Source organism: Schistocerca piceifrons, chromosome 4 (assembly GCF_021461385.2).
Source record: "Schistocerca piceifrons isolate TAMUIC-IGC-003096 chromosome 4, iqSchPice1.1, whole genome shotgun sequence".
NCBI lineage: Eukaryota > Metazoa > Arthropoda > Insecta > Orthoptera > Acrididae > Schistocerca > Schistocerca piceifrons.
Window position 1 is genome coordinate 346,744,597 of NC_060141.1, and position 21,219 is coordinate 346,765,815.

The 21,219-nt window shown below is 39.3% G+C and overlaps 1 protein-coding gene across 1 annotated transcript in view; it reads right to left on the bottom strand.

The window, feature by feature from the left end:
• LOC124796267 (G-protein coupled receptor 52-like) overlaps positions 1-16,400 on the bottom strand; it is a 114,559-nt gene extending 98,159 nt beyond the window's left edge. The window contains exon 1 of the mRNA XM_047260380.1: positions 16,288-16,400. Coding sequence (XP_047116336.1) covers positions 16,288-16,357 — 70 coding nt within the window. The 5' untranslated portion in view covers positions 16,358-16,400. The remainder of the gene's footprint in view (positions 1-16,287) is intronic.
• Positions 16,401-21,219: the final 4,819 nt, after the last annotated feature.

Below are 21,219 nucleotides of genomic sequence, written 5' to 3' on the forward strand. Positions count from 1 at the left end.
GATATCGAAGCAATTCAGAGTGGAGTTCCAAGTTAGTTACTGGTAGGTTCGAACAGCACGTGTTACGGAGATGCTTTGGGAACTCAAGTGGCCGGCCGGAGTGGCCGAGCGGTTCTAGGCGCTTCAGTCTGGAACCGCGCGACCGCTACGGTCGTAGGTTCGAATCCTGCCTCGGCCATGGATGTGTGTGATGTCCTTAGGTTAGTTAGGTTTAAGTAGTTCTAAGTTCTATGGTACTAATGACCTCAGATGTTAAGTCCCGTAGTGCTCAGAGGCATTTGAACCATTTTTTTGAATTCAAATGGGATTTCCTGGAGGGAAGGCGACGTTCTTTTCGAGAAACACTATTGCGACAATTTAGAGAACCGGTATTTGAAGCTGACTGCCAAGCGATTCTAATGGCGCTAACATACATTGCGCGTAAGAACCACGGAGATAAGATGAGAGAAATTGGGGCTCATACTCGCTCTGTCTGCGAGTCGAACAGGAAGGGAAATGACAAGCAGTGGTACAGAGTACACTCGGCCACGCATCGAACTGTGGCTTGTGAAGTATCTACGTAGATGTAGATGTACGGGAAGATGAAACGGGAAGTGAATTTCCCTTCGGCTTCCATACCATAACAATTGAGATTGCATTATATCACTAAAGAAACTGTCTAAAACCAGTCGCTTCCTCGACATATTGTTTGTGATGCTGACAAAATTATTTCATGTTTTCTCTTCTCCTGTCTATTCTTCTTCGCATTTCCTCTCTCTCACTTTTTATTTTTATTTTATGTAATATTAGGTGCAAGGTAGTTTCAATAAGTAGTTCTAATGGAAGAAACGAGTGCTGAGCAACGCATACTTGATGTGTTTTCTGTACAACTTCTTAAAAAATGTCGTACAAAATGTCGGGTCCATTCAGCTAGTTTGATGATGGACTATCAGTAAAAAAATGTGAATGAGAATGAAAACGAGGAACGGATTGAACTAAGAACATGATTCACGATATTCGTTCATTGACACGAATCAAATATAGTAAAGGTTATGAGAAATAAACAGTGCGCATCGTCTCATTTACTCATTTTCATGGTTCAATAAATCATCTGCAAAAACACGTGAGTTTTATTTGTTCGATTTTTAAGTAAATAGTTATCTTTAGTTTTAAAAGGAACTGATTTTATTTTAAAAAAATTGATAGTCAGGTGATAAAATTTTTGAATCTTGAGATACATTCTAGTGGTTGTATTGCATAGCTTCAATAAACTTCAGAAATGGCATCATGTAACACCATAAGCTACTGTTGAAAGTATTATTTAATAAAGCGACCAGTTTCCGATCGGAGACCATTTTGCAGCACTGCTTGGGTTAGCAGCAAGTGTTACATTGGAATGAACTGACGTCAAAAAAGGAGCACAATATTAAAAAAAAATCGAATGGAAACTGTAGTTACTATTGTAAGTAGGCTGTTGATGTTTTCTTATTGGCAACGTTACGTAGTGCTCTGTATGAAAATCACCGGCTGTGCTGTGTGCAGTCTGTGGCTAGTTTGCATTGTTGTCTGCCATTGTAGTGTTGGGCAGCGGCAGCTGGATGTTAACAGCGCGTAGCGTTGCGCAGTTGGAGGTGAGCCAGCAGTGATGGATGTGGGTAGAGAGATGGCGGAGTTTTGAAATTTGTAAGACTGTCATGAACTGCTATATATAATATGACTATTAAGGTAAATACAGTGTTTGTTCTCTATTAAAATCTTTCATTTGCTAACTATGCTTATCAGTAGTTAGTGCCTTCCTTAGTTTGAATCTTTTATTTAGCTGGCAGTAGTGGCGCTCGCTGTATTGCAGTAGTTCGAGTAACGAAGATTTTTGTGAGGTAAGTGATTTGTGACCGTATAGGTTAATATTAGACAGGGCCATTCTTTTGTAGGGATTATTGAAAGTCAGATTGCGTTGCGCTAAAAAATATTGTGTGTTAGTTAAAGCACAGTCTTGTATAATTCTTCAAAAAGGGGACGTTTCATATGTCGACCCTTAGCCGAGGATACCTCACTGGAATCTTCTGATTTTTTCCTTGTAGTTTGTGTAATTAGCGTAGATTTTGTTTATTGCTAGCACGTAATTGTAGAGAGAATCTCCTTTGTAGTTGCAGTCTTTCATTGTTGTACAGTAAAACAGTTGTGACATGCATGTAGATTTGCACCAAGTATTTAAGTAGACATTATTTCCATTTCTATGTTAATGTGTTATCTTATTTTGCTCTTCAAATTGTGCTTTTCTGTGTTATCGTGTGAAATATTGTGACAATAATGGCGTGTGAAAAACGTAACACTTGGCTCCAAAGTAAACTGAGAAATAATAGTGACGACGAGCGTAGCTTATCAGCGCCGCCGAGTAATGAATTTAATAATGTTCAAAGTAGTAATTTGGTAACTGTGCATAGGGAAATGGAGCGGGCGTCAAATAATGGTGTAGACAGTGAAACAGGTAGTGAACAGGGAAGCATTATCGATCGATCGGTCGGCAACGGCTCGCCTCAGGAATCGGGAATGACAGAACACAATATTGCAAATACTGTAGACTCAGGTTTTGGGTTCTCACTGTTTTCTCAAATGAGTCAAGACACATTTTCCGCTTGTCAAAATGTGAATGTTGCCGGTGCAAATTCATTGCCGAAAAGCACTGAGGAACATGTTTCAGACACCAATGCATTGTTATTACAATTAATACAACAAATGGGACAAACACAGCAAAAGCTTCAAAAGTTAGACACGATGGAACAAAATCAGAGACAAACACAGCAACAGCTTCAAAAGTTAGACTCATTGGAACAAACTCTTGAACAAACACGTGAAGATTTAACTACTGAGTTACATAACATTGAATCGAAATGTCAAGAAGTCTGTAATGACGTAAAAACACAAATTTGTGATCATTTTTAACCTATTTTTTCGCGGCATGAAAATGCATTACAGAAATACGAAGCAGCCATAGAAGAACTGCAAACTATTGTTCATGAAAATCATGAGACCTTGCAAGCTAAATTTGACTCAGTTGCATCTACCGATTCGGTTACGGAACTTGCAAAAACTCAGGAAAACTTAAAGGACACAGTAGATACTCTGAAACTTGGTTCAGAAAAACACACTGAGGAAATAAGTACACTATAGGAGAAAGTAGCCGAACTTTCGGATCAGTTCACTAATTTATCTACGAAGGTAGATGATAATCTGAATGACACAAAACCGGTAGTCTTTAATGACACAGAAGAGTGCGAACAAATTAGGAAATTCAATCAAAATCAAATCAATATACAGTACAAAAGAGAAATCCGGGAAGTACAAGATCAGTTGGCACAAGTAATACAAAAATTACAAATTTCAGAGGACACTCGCGCTCCAACACGGGAAGAGGGATTTAGAAATACGGAAAAGCCGCAAAATAATAACACAGGGCATTTTGGAAGTTATGAAAGAAATTGGCAATGTGCACCGAATTTTGAGATGGAACGGCCGACACGACCTAACAATGACCGATATGCGACTCGCCGACATGATGATTTTGACTATAAGCTGTTCATTACTACACGTAAATTCAAATCATTTAAGAATTCTCGCAACAACATTCATCCACAAGCATGGCTTCATCAATTCTCTCATTGTTTTCCTCCCAACTGCTCGTTAAAACACAGATTAGAATTTATGCATGGCTACTTAGAGAATGAACCAGCTGTAAGAATGCAATCGGTCATTCACGATTGTCACAGTGAAGGAGAATTTTATCATGCCTTCCTCTCGGCGTATTGGTCTCAAGCTACACAAGACCGAGTAAAACATAGCATCATAATGACGAAACATTTCGAACAATCTGAATTCTCCAGTCTTGTGAAATATTTTGAAGACATGTTGTACAAGAATCAGTACCTGTCAAACCCATACAGCCTCTCAGAACTCATCCGCATTTGCTTACTCAAATTGCCTGAACATTTACGACATATTATTTTAGCAGGACGTTGCAAAGACGACATTGAAGCTTTTCAGGGACTCTTACAAGAATTAGAAATTTACACTGACAATCGCAAAACGCGAAAACAGGAACACAACAATTACAGATCACATCTGTCACAATTCTGCGATGAAAGAAATAATGGCTGGACACGACAAGGCTATTCTCACAACACATATCGTGACCAAAACAGACACCACACATATGACAACCGTTGGCAGAATAATAGTTACAGAGAAAGATTGCACTTCTGTATTAATGAATATGACAGAGATAATCATAGAAACAGACAATATGGCAACCAGAACTATTATTAACACGGGAGACAGAATAACTTCAGACGCAAGGGACCACCGTGCAGTGATAATTCAGGGAGAAATTCTCCACCACTTAACCGACAAGAAAGAAACTACAGGAACTACCGACATGACGACAGACGAAATAATCATAACGACAGACGTGAATTTCATCAGAACTGGCGAGCTTCAAACAGGGCAGGGCCTTCTCGTCAAGGTGAATTTGTAGAAGTTAGGTCTCCTAATCCCAATAACGACGCGCGCCAACAAAGAAACAGACAATGACCCGCACCGCAGGCAGCCGCGTGCGCCGGCTGGCTCAGAGAAAAATAACATAGACGCTAACCTTGAGAAAAATTTTAGCACTCCTCACCGACATATACCACATGATAATTGCGTTAAAGTTGAAACTCTGCGTACTAGGAAGAGTATTATTTCACATGTAAAACCGTTTATTGAAAGATAATCTGCCTTTTAACTTTGTCTTTGCCATATAACTTTTCACTTTACATTACCAGTATGCTTTGTCAGACTTAGAATCTCTTAACATGCAACAGTGTTTGAAGTTAAATATCCAGTCAAGAACCAAGAGAACTTATTTAAACAGAAATTACGAATGCATTGTTATAGTGAACAGACAACACAGTGTTGTTATTTGTACATTCTGTTAGTTGCACGATTACGTAACGAGTATAAGGCTCACATACTTAGAACATTTACCAGTACTGCAAATGAGATTTTAATGCAACATTTTGGTTTACTTGAAAATACATTCTGGATTTAAAGTACTTTCTGTGAGATACCAGATGACATAGTGGTTAGTTTATGTGACAGCTACACGATTTTATCACGACGCTACTAATGAGTGACAATTTACAATGTTGTTTTTGCAGTGTATCTGTTTTATATCTGCACAGTTTTTCTGTATTTTTCTGGAAAGTAAAACATGTTTTAGTAGTAACTTTTGTGGTACAGCTACAATGAGACAGCCTTTTCCGTAGCACAACAATACGTTACATTATAGTACTTTCTTGATCAGGGTAAGGTACGTAATAACTACGATATCTATATGCAATGAATTTCACTTTCGTTTATCATGAGGTAAGTACATTGACTTCTGCAGAACTTAGCTTTTGGAGGACGATAACTACGACACTTCCACAGAGATTATCTTACTACAAGACGCACAGTGTAGCGCTACAGTACACGTATTTGAGTGATTAATTTTGCACTTAAATCATTTATTTTTAAAGATATTTGAAGTACAATGATACAAAGGTTTTCAGGGATACATTTCATTACACTGCTGTAATCTGTAACACCTGAGGGTATAATTACATTAATCCTCAGGGGGGTACACGCTTACTTTGTGTACCATGTGTTTGGCAAGCACAAGGAGCCCTAGCTAATATGGTATTTGCTTATACAACTTCACACATCGGTACCATATTTCTCTAACACAGAATTACACAGCTATCTGACATTTAACTGAGAGAGACAAATATTTATTTTACTACATCAGTGACAGATGTTTACGTAATTACACAGTTGGATAACTTCACACTTATGAAATTGTATTTTGTCTGTACTTCGTGAAATGCTCATATTTTTCCGGAACCATTGTGATACTATGAGAGCTTTGAATGATGTATTTGGTAAGGGAGCATGATTTTTAAAGTAAGTTTGAGGTAAATGACACTACTGACATGAGCAGAGAATTTTTTTTAGGTTTTGAAATTATTGGAGGAAGCTACGACGATTTTGAGATTTGGCTGAGGTTTTATGATATTATTACGATGATGATGTGTATTATGCTGTTGCCATATGTTTATGATCAATAAGCTGATGCTATATGAGTTATTTGATTATGCTACGTATCTGTTATGATGAAATACTGAGGAAGTGTCGATGAATATTTATATGTGTAATAAGGTATAGAGTAATGAATAGTGGTTAGGGACTCTGACTTTTGAAAAAGGAGGTTGGAAACCAAGAATCGTATTTTAAGAGTTATGAAATGTGTGTAAATGCGTGAATGTATCACAATGCCGGCGAAAATTTTTTGGACACTGTTATATTCATAAGATTTTGTATCTACACATTTGCAACGCAAATTCTCGACCCGTGAAATTTTGTATATGAGACTGCCACTGTAGTGCAAACTGGTGTTGTAAATATTTCAGTAAGAAAGGTATGTGACCTTGACGTAATGCGTTTTGGGCGCCCATCTGAGAGGTAGTCGTCTGACAAAAGAAGGCCATTAGGTGGAGAAAAAAAAAGAGGCCATTATCCTCGCCATTGACATTCCTTTAGAGAAAGCATCGCAAATACGACATGCTCATTACTTGGAAAGATACTTACATCTGCACACCTGATTATGACAAGCGTCTTTCTACGAGAGTTGAGAGAATTTCTACTAACTTATGAAATGTCACATGACTATTGAATGATATTTTTATGCTTTGCTTTTCATAGTTGCTTATTTCATTTGATATCTAGTTTCCAGCTGTGTTGCAGCATTGGTTTTATAAAATAAAATAAAATGCATTTGCTAATTTGAACACTTTCTGTCAACAGATCAATTAAATAATAATTTTGTGATCCACATTCTTCAAAAAAGGAGCACTTGGAAAGGAAAGAACAATAAGAAGGGACTAGTAACAGTAACTGCATACATAATATTCTTTTCAAGTACATGGTAATATTTTTTTTTACAATAAGTTGTTGTGGTGCACCACTTTAATTACATAGACACTAAGATGTGACATAGGTATTAGACATGGCCATTTTTAGTGTAATATTTTTTCTGCTTGAGCTATGTCATGTTTAGATATAAGTTTTTGCATTGCTGCTGCTGCTTGCCAGGCATAGTGTTACTGAATTTGACTTTGTATTACTCTGTGAAGCTAGTTTTGCTACTGATTTATTTTTCTTGTTGCTGCACATTGGCCCATATTAGTGGTAATGTTGCATTGCTTGGTAATTTAGATTTACTGTAGCTTGCTTTGCAATTTGAATTTTTTTGTCATTGCTGTTTGTGTTAATTGTTTTGTGCTGCTGCATTGCATCGTCCCTTAGTTTAGCATCTGAGCTCAGTAGATTTAAGTTAGCTTAAGAGGGCGTAGACTATATAAGAGAATGAGTTGTGATGAATTGGAAGAAATGCATTGAGAAGCTATAAGAAAATGGTTTGGCCAAAAATGTATTTTGAAAGAGGATATGAACCAAAGAAGTAGGGTTTAGGGACACCAGGTTTAGGTAGGATTTTCTTGGACATAAATGATGAGGTAAGATAATGGAAAATAAATAATGAGGTAAGAAATATGAGAACATATAAATACAGAGAGCATGCTTGGATAGGATTTTTTTGGTGGAAACAAATGTTGAAATAAGAAAAAAAGATTTATGGAATGAAGTTTTGGGTTGGACTACAGTACCAAATGTTACACTGAAAACGAACCCTGTCCTTTCCTTTTGTGTTATCCCACTATGTGTTTGTGTACTCTTGTGTGTTTGTGCTTTTCCTAACTTTATGTGTTTAGCTAATAAGATTTATGTTGTAGAAATTTTCTAGTACTAAGCTACATTCACTATGATGAGGAATACTGTTATCCTCAAATATAATTGGCATTAATAATATGTTATATGCTTAGACATTATTTATCTGTTCTGTTTTGTTGCTCATGTGTGAAGTCGATGTTTAAATAATTATTCTGATCTTTTATGTATGTACTTATGTCATAATTCCTGTAACACTGATGTATATGTTATTTCGATTCTTTTGTAAAGCCCATATTACTACAAATGTTATCTGTACTATTATGTTCTTTAATGATGTATTTTGTACCTTTGTAATTGTATTTTCATGTTGTAAATTTATAATTGTATAGACACCAGTTCTTCAAATGAAGTTACATTTCACTGCACACGTTTCTGTTGGTCATAGTATATGGACAATATGTGAGAAGTAGGGACTGATAGTGTTTGCACGTGTGTTAATGATTCAGCAAGGGACTGGATAACAGCATTGCTGGTTCTAAGGACAATTCCAGAAACTTTGTGAGTGCACAAGTGGTGGTTTATGGACTTGCTATATTGTCCGCAAGACTCTTCGATGGTGATTGTGCACCTGCACATTTGCAACAGATGGCTGCTGGCCGTCTCTACAAGGACTGCAGTCGGTCTGCGTCTTTGCTGACTCACCACACATTTCTCTAACACAGAATTACACAGCTATCTGACATTTAACTGAGAGAGACAAATATTTATTTTACTACATCAGTGACAGATGTTTACGTAATTACACAGTTGGATAACTTCACACTTATGAAATTGTATTTTGTCTGTACTTCATGAAATGCTCATATTTTTCCGGAACCATTGTGATACTATGAGAGCTTTGAATGATGTATTTGGTAAGGGAGCATGATTTTTAAAGTAAGTTTGAGGTAAATGACACTACTGACATGAGCAGAGAATTTTTTTTAGGTTTTGAAATTATTGGAGGAAGCTACGACGATTTTGAGATTTGGCAGAGGTTTTATGATATTATTACGATGATGATGTGTATTATGCTGTTGCCATATGTTTATGATCAATAAGCTGATGCTATATGAGTTATTTGATTATGCTATGTATCTGTTATGATGAAATACTGAGGAAGTGTCGATGAATATTTATATGTGTAATAAGGTATAGAGTAATGAATAGTGGTTAGGGATTCTGACTTTTGAAAAAGGAGGTTGGAAACCAAGAATCGTATTTTAAGAGTTATGAAATGTGTGTAAATGCGTGAATGTATCACAATGCCGGCGAAAATTTTTTGGACACTGTTATATTCATAAGATTTTGTATCTACACATTTGCAACGCAAATTCTCGACCCGTGAAATTTTGTATATGAGACTGCCACTGTAGTGCAAACTGGTGTTGTAAATATTTCAGTAAGAAAGGTATGTGACCTTGACGTAATGCGTTTTGGGCGCCCATCTGAGAGGTAGTCGTCTGACAAAAGAAGGCCATTAGGTGGAGAAAAAAAAGAGGCCATTATCCTCGCCATTGACATTCCTTTGGAGAAAGCATCGCAAATACGACATGCTCATTACTTGGAAAGATACTTACATCTGCACACCTGACTATGACAAGCGTCTTTCTACGAGAGTTGAGAGAATTTCTACTAACTTATGAAATGTCGCATGACTATTGAATGATATTTTTATGCTTTGCTTTTCATAGTTGCTTATTTCATTTGATATCTAGTTTCCAGCTGTGTTGCAGCATTGGTTTTATAAAATAAAATAAAATGCATTTGCTAATTTGAACACTTTCTGTCAACAGATCAATTAAATAATAATTTTGTGATCCACATTCTTCAAAAAAGGAGCACTTGGAAAGGAAAGAACAATAAGAAGGGACTAGTAACAGTAACTGCATACATAATATTCTTTTCAAGTACATGGTAATATTTTTTTTTACAATAAGTTGTTGTGGTGCACCACTTTAATTACATAGACACTAAGATGTGACATAGGTATTAGACATGGCCATTTTTAGTGTAATATTTTTTCTGCTTGAGCTATGTCATGTTTAGATAATAGTTTTTGCATTGCTGCTGCTGCTTGCCAGGCATAGTGTTACTGAATTTGACTTTGTATTACTCTGTGAAGCTAGTTTTGCTACTGATTTATTTTTCTTGTTGCTGCACATTGGCCCATATTAGTGGTAATGTTGCATTGCTTGGTAATTTAGATTTACTGTAGCTTGCTTTGCAATTTGAATTTTTTTGTCATTGCTGTTTGTGTTAATTGTTTTGTGCTGCTGCATTGCATCGTCCCTTAGTTTAGCATCTGAGCTCAGTAGATTTAAGTTAGCTTAAGAGGGCGTAGACTATATAAGAGAATGAGTTGTGATGAATTGGAAGAAATGCATTGAGAAGCTATAAGAAAATGGTTTGGCCAAAAATGTATTTTGAAAGAGGATATGAACCAAAGAAGTAGGGTTTAGGGGCACCAGGTTTAGGTAGGATTTTCTTGGAAATAAATGATGAGGTAAGATAATGGAAAATAAATAATGAGGTAAGAAATATGAGAACATATAAATACAGAAAGCATGCTTGGATAGGATTTTTTTGGTGGAAACAAATGTTGAAATAAGAAAAAAAAAATTATGGAATGAAGTTTTGGGTTGGACTACAGTACCAAATGTTACACTGAAAACGAACCCTGTCCTTTCCTTTTGTGTTATCCCACTATGTGTTTGTGTACTCTTGTGTATTTGTGCTTTTCCTGACTTTATGTGTTCAGCTAATAAGATTTATGTTGTAGAAATTTTCTAGTACTAAGCTACATTTACTATGATGAGGAATACTGTTATCCTCAAATATAATTGGCATTAATAATATGTTATATGTTTAGACATTATTTATCTGTTCTGTTTTGTTGCTCATGTGTGAAGTCGATGTTTAAATAATTATTCTGATCTTTTATGTATGTACTTATGTCATAATTCCTGTAACACTGATGTATATGTTATTTCGATTCTTTTGTAAAGCCCATATTACTACAAATGTTATCTGTACTATTATGTTCTTTAATGATGTATTTTGTACCTTTATAATTGTATTTTCATGTTGTAAATTTATAATTGTATAGACGCCAGTTCTTCAAATGAAGTTACATTTCACTGCACACGTTTCTGTTGGTCATAGTATATGGACAATATGTGAGAAGTAGGGACTGATAGTGTTTGCATGTGTGTTAATGATTCAGCAAGGGACTGGATAACAGCATTGCTGGTTCTAAGGACAATTCCAGAAACTTTGTGAGTGCACAAGTGGTGGTTTATGGACTTGCTATATTGTCCGCAAGACTCTTCGACGGTGATTGTGCACCTGCACATTTGCAACAGATGGCTGCTGGCCGTCTCTACAAGGACTACAGTCGGTCTGCGTCTTTGCTGACTCACCAGTACCATTATTTCTACAAGGACTGCAGTGGGTCTGCGCCTCTGGTGGCCCACCAATACCGTAATGTCTACCAGGACTACAGTGGGTCTGCTCTGTGATGACCTACCAATACTCTTCAAAACTTCGATTGACTCTGCTGTGGGTTTGCTCTGTTGTGGCTCATTACTTGTCTGCAGGTCAAGAGTCAGCACTGTCTTTCCATTGGAAGGACAACACTACTTCTTCAAGACAGCGTGGAAATCCACTACTTCTATGTGCATTTTCTTTTACTGCTCAGACTTTGAGAAAGACACTGCTATTTTACTGTGATGAATGATCAGGACTGTCTTTATGGACAGTGAGAAAATTTTAGCTTTTGACCAACAGTGTATCAATAAGTGTGTGCATTTGATATCTTTGTTATTGTAATTATGAAAAATTTTATGAAATCATTATTGGCCACTGCCCAAAACAATTTGCAAAATTTTTTGTGGGGAGCATGGGGGCTATGTAAGTAGGCTGTTGATGTTTTCTTATTGACAACGTTACGTAGCGCTCTGTATGAAAATCACCGGCTGTGCTGTGTGCAGTCTGTGGCTAGTTTGCATTGTTGTCTGCCATTGTAGTGTTGGGCAGCGGCAGCTGGATGTTAACAGCGCGTAGCGTTGCGCAGTTGGAGGTGAGCCAGCAGTGATGGATGTGGGGAGAGAGATGGCGGAGTTTTGAAATTTGTAAGACTGTCATGAACTGCTATATATAATATGACTATTAAGGTAAATACAGCGTTTGTTCTCTATTAAAATCTTTCATTTGCTAACTATGCCTATCAGTAGTTAGTGCCTTCCTTAGTTTGAATCTTTTATTTAGCTGGCAGTAGTGGCACTCGCTGTATTGCAGTAGTTCGAGTAACGAAGATTTTTGTGAGGTAAGTGATTTGTGAAACGTATGGGTTAATATTAGACAGGGCCATTCTTTTGTAGGGATTATTGAAAGTCAAATTGCGTTGCGCTAATAAATATTGTGTGTTAGTTAAAGCACAGTCTTGTATAAATCTTCAAAAAGGGGACGTTTCACTATTTACTCGCTATACAGTTTCCAGTCGATATCTGACACTGTGCTCCTTTTCTGATGTCATTTCATCCCAATGTAACTCTTGCTGTTAACCGAAGTTGTGCTAGAAAAAAATCTTTAACCAAAACCGGTTCCTTAATAAAGAATACTTTTAACGGCAGCTTACCACAGTCTAACATAATAGTCGCGAGATACCGTTTCGTTTTTGTTTACCGAGCGAGGTTGCCCAGTGGTTAGCACACTGGAATCCCATTAGGGAGAACGACAGTTCAAATCCGCGTACGGCCATCACTATTCATGTTTTCCGTGATTTCCCTAAATCGCTTCAGGAAAATGCCGGGATGGTTCCCTTGAAATGGCGCGGCCGACTTCCTTCCGTAATCCGATGGGATCAATGACCTCGCTGTTTGGTTCCTGCCCCCAAACAAAACAGTCTCGTTTTTATTACACCCAGCGACAGGAGCGCTCCAAGCGACCAGCAAGCAACACTTCCGAATACGATATGGGATAAGTGCGCATACTAACATAACGCTTATATTTATTTTAACTTAGTTTATAGAATAGAGAGGGTATGTAATAATCGACAATAACTAAAGAAATTACACTACATTATGATTATTTAGTTTCCCAAGGACCCTGGGATGTCCGAAACGGTGCATTACACGACAGTTTAATAACGATTCTCTTGTAATATACAGACATTTCCTGAATAATGTCGTTTTCCTTTAATAACAAAAAATTATTAGCAAACACCGGAAGACTTGACCATTTACAAGAAGACGTCGTATAGTTATCCAGGGCCGACCAGTGTGGCCGAGCGGTAAAGCACAGTCTTGTTTGCTACACTTTCAGCCAAATCAGTGGATGTGGAATGTAAGAAACGCATATGGAATGTAATAACTACATTATTTTATGTTGAAGTAAGCCACCTTAACTGTGGGTTACGGAAAAACCACATAAAGGTGATAATAACTGGTCAAAAACAATAACACTCTTTCCCAACACTGGGGAAAGCAATTGCACTATTGTTGCTAGATCTGAGCCACAAACGGCAAGAATCTCTAACACATTCGCTTATGGAGAAAAAGTAATTACATTTACAAAAAATATCCGTGTATTAGAAAGTCAACTGAAGTGTAAGAAAGGGCGAATCATTGGACTCAATAAAAAATTTTTAAGTCCCGAGGAAAGTGCCTATGATGTTAATAACAAAAATGGTTCAAATGGCTCTGAGCACTATGGGACTTAACATCGATGGTCATCAGTCTGTTAATAACAGACAATAACAGAAGTGTGTGCTTCTCATGCAAGAAATACGTTTTTATTCTCTTGCTTTCAGACGGAATAAGGTGTAAATGTAGACATATTCGTAATCATTTCTTCCTGAATGAATTGTAGCTTATGTCATTGAATCAGTATGATTCTGCTGTTTTTACATGTATTTCACGATACTTCGTGTCTCTTGGTAACTTACTAAAGCATGGAACGCAAAAATATAACATCTATTCAGTTAATTAAGTAGAAAGTAATTAAAAATAAACCTTATCGTCACGGCGCATGTGATCGTATTCTTTCTCACCGTTTGGAGCGCTAGTGTCGCGCTAGCTGTCAAACGATAACAACTTTCGCACCAGAGTGTTGTGATTGTTAGATTAGATTAGATTAGTACTTGTTGCATAGATCATGAATACGACACTTCGCAGTGATGTGTAACGTGTCAGGTTAATAAAAGGTGTCTATACAAGAGATTACATTACACAAAATATTTCATGACACTTAATATTTTTAACATTTTTTTTGTTGTGGTTAAGGGAAATTACCCACTTACCATATCCAAAAATTCATCTAATGAGTAGAAAGAGTTGCCATTAAGAAATTCTTTTAATTTCCTTTTAAATGGTGTATGGCTATCTGTCAGACTTTTGATACTATTAGGTAAGTGACGAAAGACTTTTATGGCAGCATAATTTACCCCCTTCTGAGCCAAAGTTAGATTTAACCTCGAGTAGTGAAGATCATCCTTTCTCCTAGTGTTGTAGCCATGTACATTGCTATTACTTTTGAATTCGTTCGGATTGTTAATAACAAATTTCATAAGTGAATATATACATTGTGAGGCTGCAGTTAAGATCTCTAGCTCTTTGAATAAGTGTCTGCAGGATGATCTTGGATGAGCTCCAGCAATTATTCTGATTACACGCTTTTGTGCAATGAACACTCTTTTACTCAATGATGAGTTACCCCAGAATATGATGCTATACGAAAGCAGAGAATCAAAATATGCGTGGTAAGCTAATTTATTCAGATGTATATCGCCAAAATTTGCAATGACCCTAATAGCATAAGTAGCTGAACTCAAACGTTTCAGCATACCCTCAGTGTTTTTTTTTTCCAGTTCAACCCCTCAGCAATGCATACACCTAGAAATTTGGAATATTCTACCTTAGCTACCGATTTCTGATCGAAGTCTGTATTTATTAATGGTGTCATTCCACTTCCTGTGTGGAACTGTATATACTGTGTTTTGCCAAAGTCCAGTGAGAGCCCATTTGCAGAGAACCACTTAATGATTTTCTGAAAAACATCGTTTGCAATTTCACAAGTTAATTCTTGTCTGTTGGGTGTGATAGCTTTACTTGTATCATAGGCAAAGAGAACGAACCTTGTATCTTCGTGAATATAGAATGGCAAGTCATTAATATACAGGGTGTTACAAGAAGGTACGGCCAAACTTTTAGGAAACATTCCTCACACACAAATAAAGAAAAGATGTTATGTGGACATGTGTCCGGAAACGCTTAATTTCCATGTTAGAGCTCATTTGTTTCGTTCACCTACGCTCAATGGAGCACGTTATCATGATTTCATACGAGATACTCTACCTGTGGTGCTAGAACATGTGCCTTTACAAGTACGACACAACATGTGGTTCATGCACGATGGAGCTCCTGCACATTTCAGTCGAAGTGTTCGTACGCTTCTCAACAACAGATTCGGTGACCGATGGATTGGTAGAGGCGGACCAATTCCATGGCCTCCACGCTCTCCTGACTTCAAGCCTCCTGACTTTCATTTATGGGGGCATTTGAAAACTCTTGTCTACACAACTCCGGTATAAAATGTAGAGACTCTTCGTGCTCGTATTGTGGACGGCCGTGATACAATACGCCATTCTCTAGGGCTGCATCAGCGCATCAGGGATTCCATGCGACGGAGGGTGGATGCATGTATCCTCGCTAACGGAGGACATTTTCAACATTTTCTGTAACGAAGTGTTTGAAGTCACGCTGGTACTTTCTGTTGCTGTGTGTTTCCATTCCATGATTAATGTGATTTGAAGAGAAGTAATAAAACGAGCTCTAACATGGAAAGTAATCGTTTCCGGACACATGTCCACATAACATATTTTCTTTCTTTGTGTGTCAGGGCGGGCTGGAGTGGCCGTGCGGTTCTGGGCGCTACAGTCTGGAACCGAGCGACCGCTACGGTCGCAGGTTCGAATCCCGCCTCGGGCATGGATGTGTGTGATGTCCTTAGGTTAGTTAGGTTTAATTAGTTCTAAGTTCTAGGCGACTGATGACCTCAGAAGTTAAGTCGCATAGTGCTCAGAGCCATTTGAACCATTTTGTGTGTGAGGAATGTTTCCTGAAAGTTTGGCCGTACCTTTTTGTAACATCCTGTATATTAAGAACAGCAGAGGACCCAAGACCGAACCTTTCGGCACCCCATTCTTGATTGTTCCCCAGGTTGAGACTTGTGTTTCTTAGACTTTGAGCATGCGGTGTTTTGTGACGTCGTTTCTAAATTTAGTTGGGAATACTGAGTGATCCCTATCTTCTTTCACTCGTAATGATCTCAGAAAGGTTGGTGATGACTGTGTCAGAGGTACTAGCGGGCAGGTTACGTGTACCACCACAACACGTACACGGTGCTATTCCTGTTCGAGCAAAAGAGAGTGAGACAGCAGCATCAGGGCTGTGGGAGTGTACTCACCGCGGAAGGAGAGGTAGGTAGCGATGATGAGGATGTTGGCGAGGACGATGGCTACCCCCACGATGAGCATGATGCCGGCCTGCGTTATGGGCTCCAGCGTGGAGCGTGCGGCCGCTGCGTGCACAGGCACACGCACACGCGCACGCACTCGCTGACGCCTGCGCCTAGAGGGGCGGCGCCCCGCGCATGGCGCCTCCGCCTCCGCGTCCGCGTCACCGCCGCACCCGCGCCCTTCTCCTCCAGCGCCGCCGCCGCATCCAGCTGCAACACGGCACAGCCACCACGTGCAGTCACCCGCCGAGCTCCACACCACAGGCGCGGTTTTATGTTAAAAAGAGCATCAGTATACCGGGTGATCAAAAAGTCAGTATAAATTTGAAAACTGAATAAATCACGGAATAATGTAGATAGACAAGTACAAATTGACACACATGATTGGAATGACATGGGGTTTTATTAGAACCAAAAAAATACAAAAGTTCAAAAAATGTCCGACACATGGAGCTTCATCTGATCACAATAGCAATAATTAGCATAACAAAGTAAGACAAAGCAAAGATGATGTTCTTTACAGTGCTCAATATGTCCACCATCATTCCTCAACAATAGCTGTAGTCGAGGAATAATGTTGTAAACAACACTGCAAAGCATGTCCGGAGTTATGGTGAGGCACTGGCGTCGGATGTTGTCTTTCAGCATCCCTAGGGATGTCGGTCGATCACGATACACTTGCGACTTCAGGTAACCCAAAAGTCAATAATTGCACGGACTGAGGTCTGGGGACCTGGGAGGCCAAGCATGACGAAAGTGGCGGCTGAGCACACGATCGTCACCAAACGAGGCGCGCAGCAGATCTTTCACGTGTCAAGCAATATGGGGTGGAGCGCCATCCTGCATAAACATCGTACGTTCCAGCAGGTGTTTATCAGCCAGGCTGGGGATGATGCGATTCTGTAACATATCGGCGTACCTCTCACCCGTCACGGTAGCAGTTACAAAACCAGCATCACGCATTTCCTCAAAGAAAAAAAGGCCCGATAACGGTAGATGTGGTAAATCCAACCCACACCGTGACTTTCTCGTCGTTCGATGGAGGTTCCACGACAGTTCTAGTATTTTAGGTAGCCCAAATTCTGCAGTTGTGGGCGTTGACAGACCCTCGGAGCGTGAAATGAGCTTCGTCGGTCCACAGCATGTTACTCAACGAATCGTCATCTTCCGTCATCTTTTGAAACGCCCACACCGCAAATGCCCTCCGCTTCACTAAATAAATCGCCAGGTAAAAGTTCATGATGCCGATGGATTTTGTACGGATAGCATCGGAGGGCACGCCTAAGTGCCAACCAAACAGTAGTGTATGGAATGCCGATGCGACGTGCGACTACACGAGCGCTGACTTCCCCCTACATTGACGAACCCGCTTCAGTCTCCATTTCTTCCTCAATGTCTCAGCAGCATTGCGCCTTGTGCTCGGTCGGTCACTACGGGATCTATCGTCTAAACAACCCGTGGCTTCGAACTTCGAAATCATTCTCTTCACAGCTGCATTTGTCAACGGACCTTTACCCGTTCGAATCCCCTTCCTATGGCGATAGAATCGTAACGCTGAACTCCCACATTGTCCATTCTGATAATACAGCTTCACTAAAAGCGCCTTTTCAGGTAACGTCAACATGATGCGACTGCTGGTGCATCTGATTCTCTCTCTCATTACAGCTCCTTTTATACACGATTGTCATGCGCAGTCACTGACATTTTGCTGTCCAGCGCCATCTGTCGGACATTTTGAGAACTTTTTTTTGGTTCTAATAAAACCCCACGTCATTTCAAGCCTGTGTGTCAATTTTTACCTCTCTATCTACATTATTTCGTGCTTAATTAAGTTTTCAGATTTATACTGACTTTTTGATCACCCGGTATTACAACACAAAAGCATACAATTTAACATTCTGAAATCTTATCTTCCTTGAGTCGCGCATTGCTATGAGGGGGAAAAAAATTACTGGGCCTGACACGTATTTCGCTTTGGATTGGTTGACCCAGTTAGTTACGTGTTCTGTATGTTGTGACTAGGTGAAACTGCAATCGTCCGGCTGGCCACAACTATGAATTCTGTGAATTTTCTGGCAGATGGTTCATTTTCAACAACAACAACTATATTACATTACTGACATTAATACAATTATTTAATTCGTATTGGAGAAAGGGGCTATTACAGAAGCATGTTCACAAGCAAAGGTGATGTCAGGATACTGCAATAGCTGCGAGAACTATTGATAAATCAGCTTGTTTGACACCGCTTAGAAAGTATATGAAAGAAAATTGAACAAGAGATTATACCTAAAAATTTATCAGGCGGAGAACAAATAGGCTTTATAAGGGGCAGATCGACGACAGATGCAGTATGTATACACTACTAGCCATTAAAATTGCTACACCACGGAGATGACGTGCTACAGACGCGAAATTTAACCGACAGGAAGAAAATGCTCTGATATGTAAATGATTAGCTTTTCAGAGCATTCACACAAGGTTGGCGCCGGGGCTGACACCTACAACGTGCTGACATGAGGAATGTTTCCAACCGATTTCTCATACAAAAACAGCAGCTGACCGGCGTTGCCTGGTGAAACGTTGTTGTGATGTCGCGTGTAAGGAGGAGAAATGCGTACCATCACGTTTCTCACTTTGATAAAGGTCGGATTGTAGCCTATCACGATTGCGGTATATCGTATCGCGACATTGCTGCTCGCGTTGGTCGAGACCCAATGACTGTTAGCACAATATGGAATCGGTGGGTTCAGGAGGGTAATACGGAACGCCGTGCTGGATCCCAACGGCCACGTATCACTAGCAGTCGAGATGAGAGGAATCTTATCCTCATGGCTGTAACGGATCGTGTAGTCACGTCTCGATCCCTGAGTCAACAGATGGGGACGTTTGCAAGACAACAACTATCTGCACGAACAGTTCGATGACGTTTGCATCAGCATGGACTATCAGCTCGGAGACCATGGCTGCGGTTACCCTTGACGCTGCATCACATACAGGAGCGCCTGCGATGGTGTACTCAATGGCGAACCTGGGTGCACGAATGGCAAAACGTCATTTTTTCGGATGGATCTAGGTTCTATTTACAGCATCATGATGATCTCATCCGTGTTTGGCGACATCGCGGTGTACGCACATTGGAAGCGTGTATTCGTCATCGCCATACTGGCGTACCAACCGGCGTGATGGTATGGGGTGCCATTGGTTACACGTTACGGTCACCTCTTGTTCGCACTGACTGCACTTTAAACAGTGGACGCTACATTTCAGATGTGTTACGACCCGTGACTCTACTCTTCATTCGATCCCTGCTAAACCCTACATTTCAGCAGGATAATGCACGACCGCATGTTGCAGGTCCTGTACGGGCCTTTCTGGGTACAGAAAATGTTCGACTGCTGCCCTGGCCAGCACATTCTCTAGATCTCTCACCAATTGAAAAGTCCTGTCAATGGTGGCCGAGCAACTGGCTTCGTCACAATACGCCAGTCACTACTCTTGATGAACTGTGGTATGGTGTTAAAGGTGCATGGGCAGCTGTACCTGTATACGCCATCCAAGCTCTGTTTGACTCAATGCCCAGGCGTATCAAAGCCGTTACTTCGGCCAGAGGTGGTTGTTCTGGGTGCTGATTTCTCAGGATCTATGCACCCAAATTCTGTGAAAGTGTAATCACATGTCAGTTCTAGTATAATATATTTGTCCAATGAATACCCGTTTATCACCTGCATTTCTTCTTGGTGTTGCAATTTTAATGGCCAGTAGTGTAATAAAACAAATAACCGAAAAACAGAGAGAGTATAATAGGGGAACCCATCTAGCGTTCATTGATTTTATTGAGGCATTCGATAATGTGGTTAGATAGGAACTGTTGAGAATTGTGGGAAAGAGAATATACCGAACACACCTAACAAATGTTTTAAAAATTCTGTGCAAACATACGACTGCAATTTTAGATATAAATGGTACACTAATACAGCCTATAGCGACAAACAAACCAGGAAGACAAGGGTGCAGCCTTTCATTCATTCTTCGGAAGATTTATTGAAATGACCCAATTAGGAAATGGAAGAACATTTTTAACGGTGAAATTAAAAGCAACAGGATTTCCCACTTGGATTGTCTTTTGCACGCAGACGATGCCACACTATTGGTGGATAATGAAGATGATCTACGAAGGGGAATATATTTACCAGGTAGGGCTTGTGAAGGGTACCATTTGACGATTTCAGGAAAGAAGACAAAAGAATGGTTCTCGAAGGGAAATAGCCTGTACGGCCAAAAATTGTGAGTAATAATAGAACAACAGAAGAGGTCAAACATTTTAATTGCTTAGATTGGGGCGTCACATATGAATATGACGAAGACATAGAGAAGAAATCAGAAAAATTTGGAAATATGTGTAGAATAATAAAGACATGTCTAAAAAATAAAACGAAGAAAGAAGAAAGATTGAAATGTTATAAGACAATGGCAGTTCAAATTCGTGTTTAAGGAAGTGAATCGTGGATTAGAAGTAAAAATCAAGAAACTGGCACACAGGCAGCGAAGATGATTTCTAAGAGTAGTAAAGGGATGCACAAAAGCCGACAGATCTAGAAGTTCGGAAATCAGGCAAGAGCTGAATATATTAAACATCCTCAATAAAACAGAAGAAAACAGAAAAAATTGGCATGAACACCTCGAAAGAATGAGCGGAGGAAGATTATCTCTTCAGGTAATAAGATTTACGCCACATTGGAGAAGAAGTCCAGGAAGACCGAGGAAGCGATGGGTATCATAGCAGGCAAATAAAAAAAAAGTCTTAATGATTGATGTGAAGACAATTATCATGATTATATTGATTTAAGAAAGACTTACTAAACTTTGACACACTTCTTT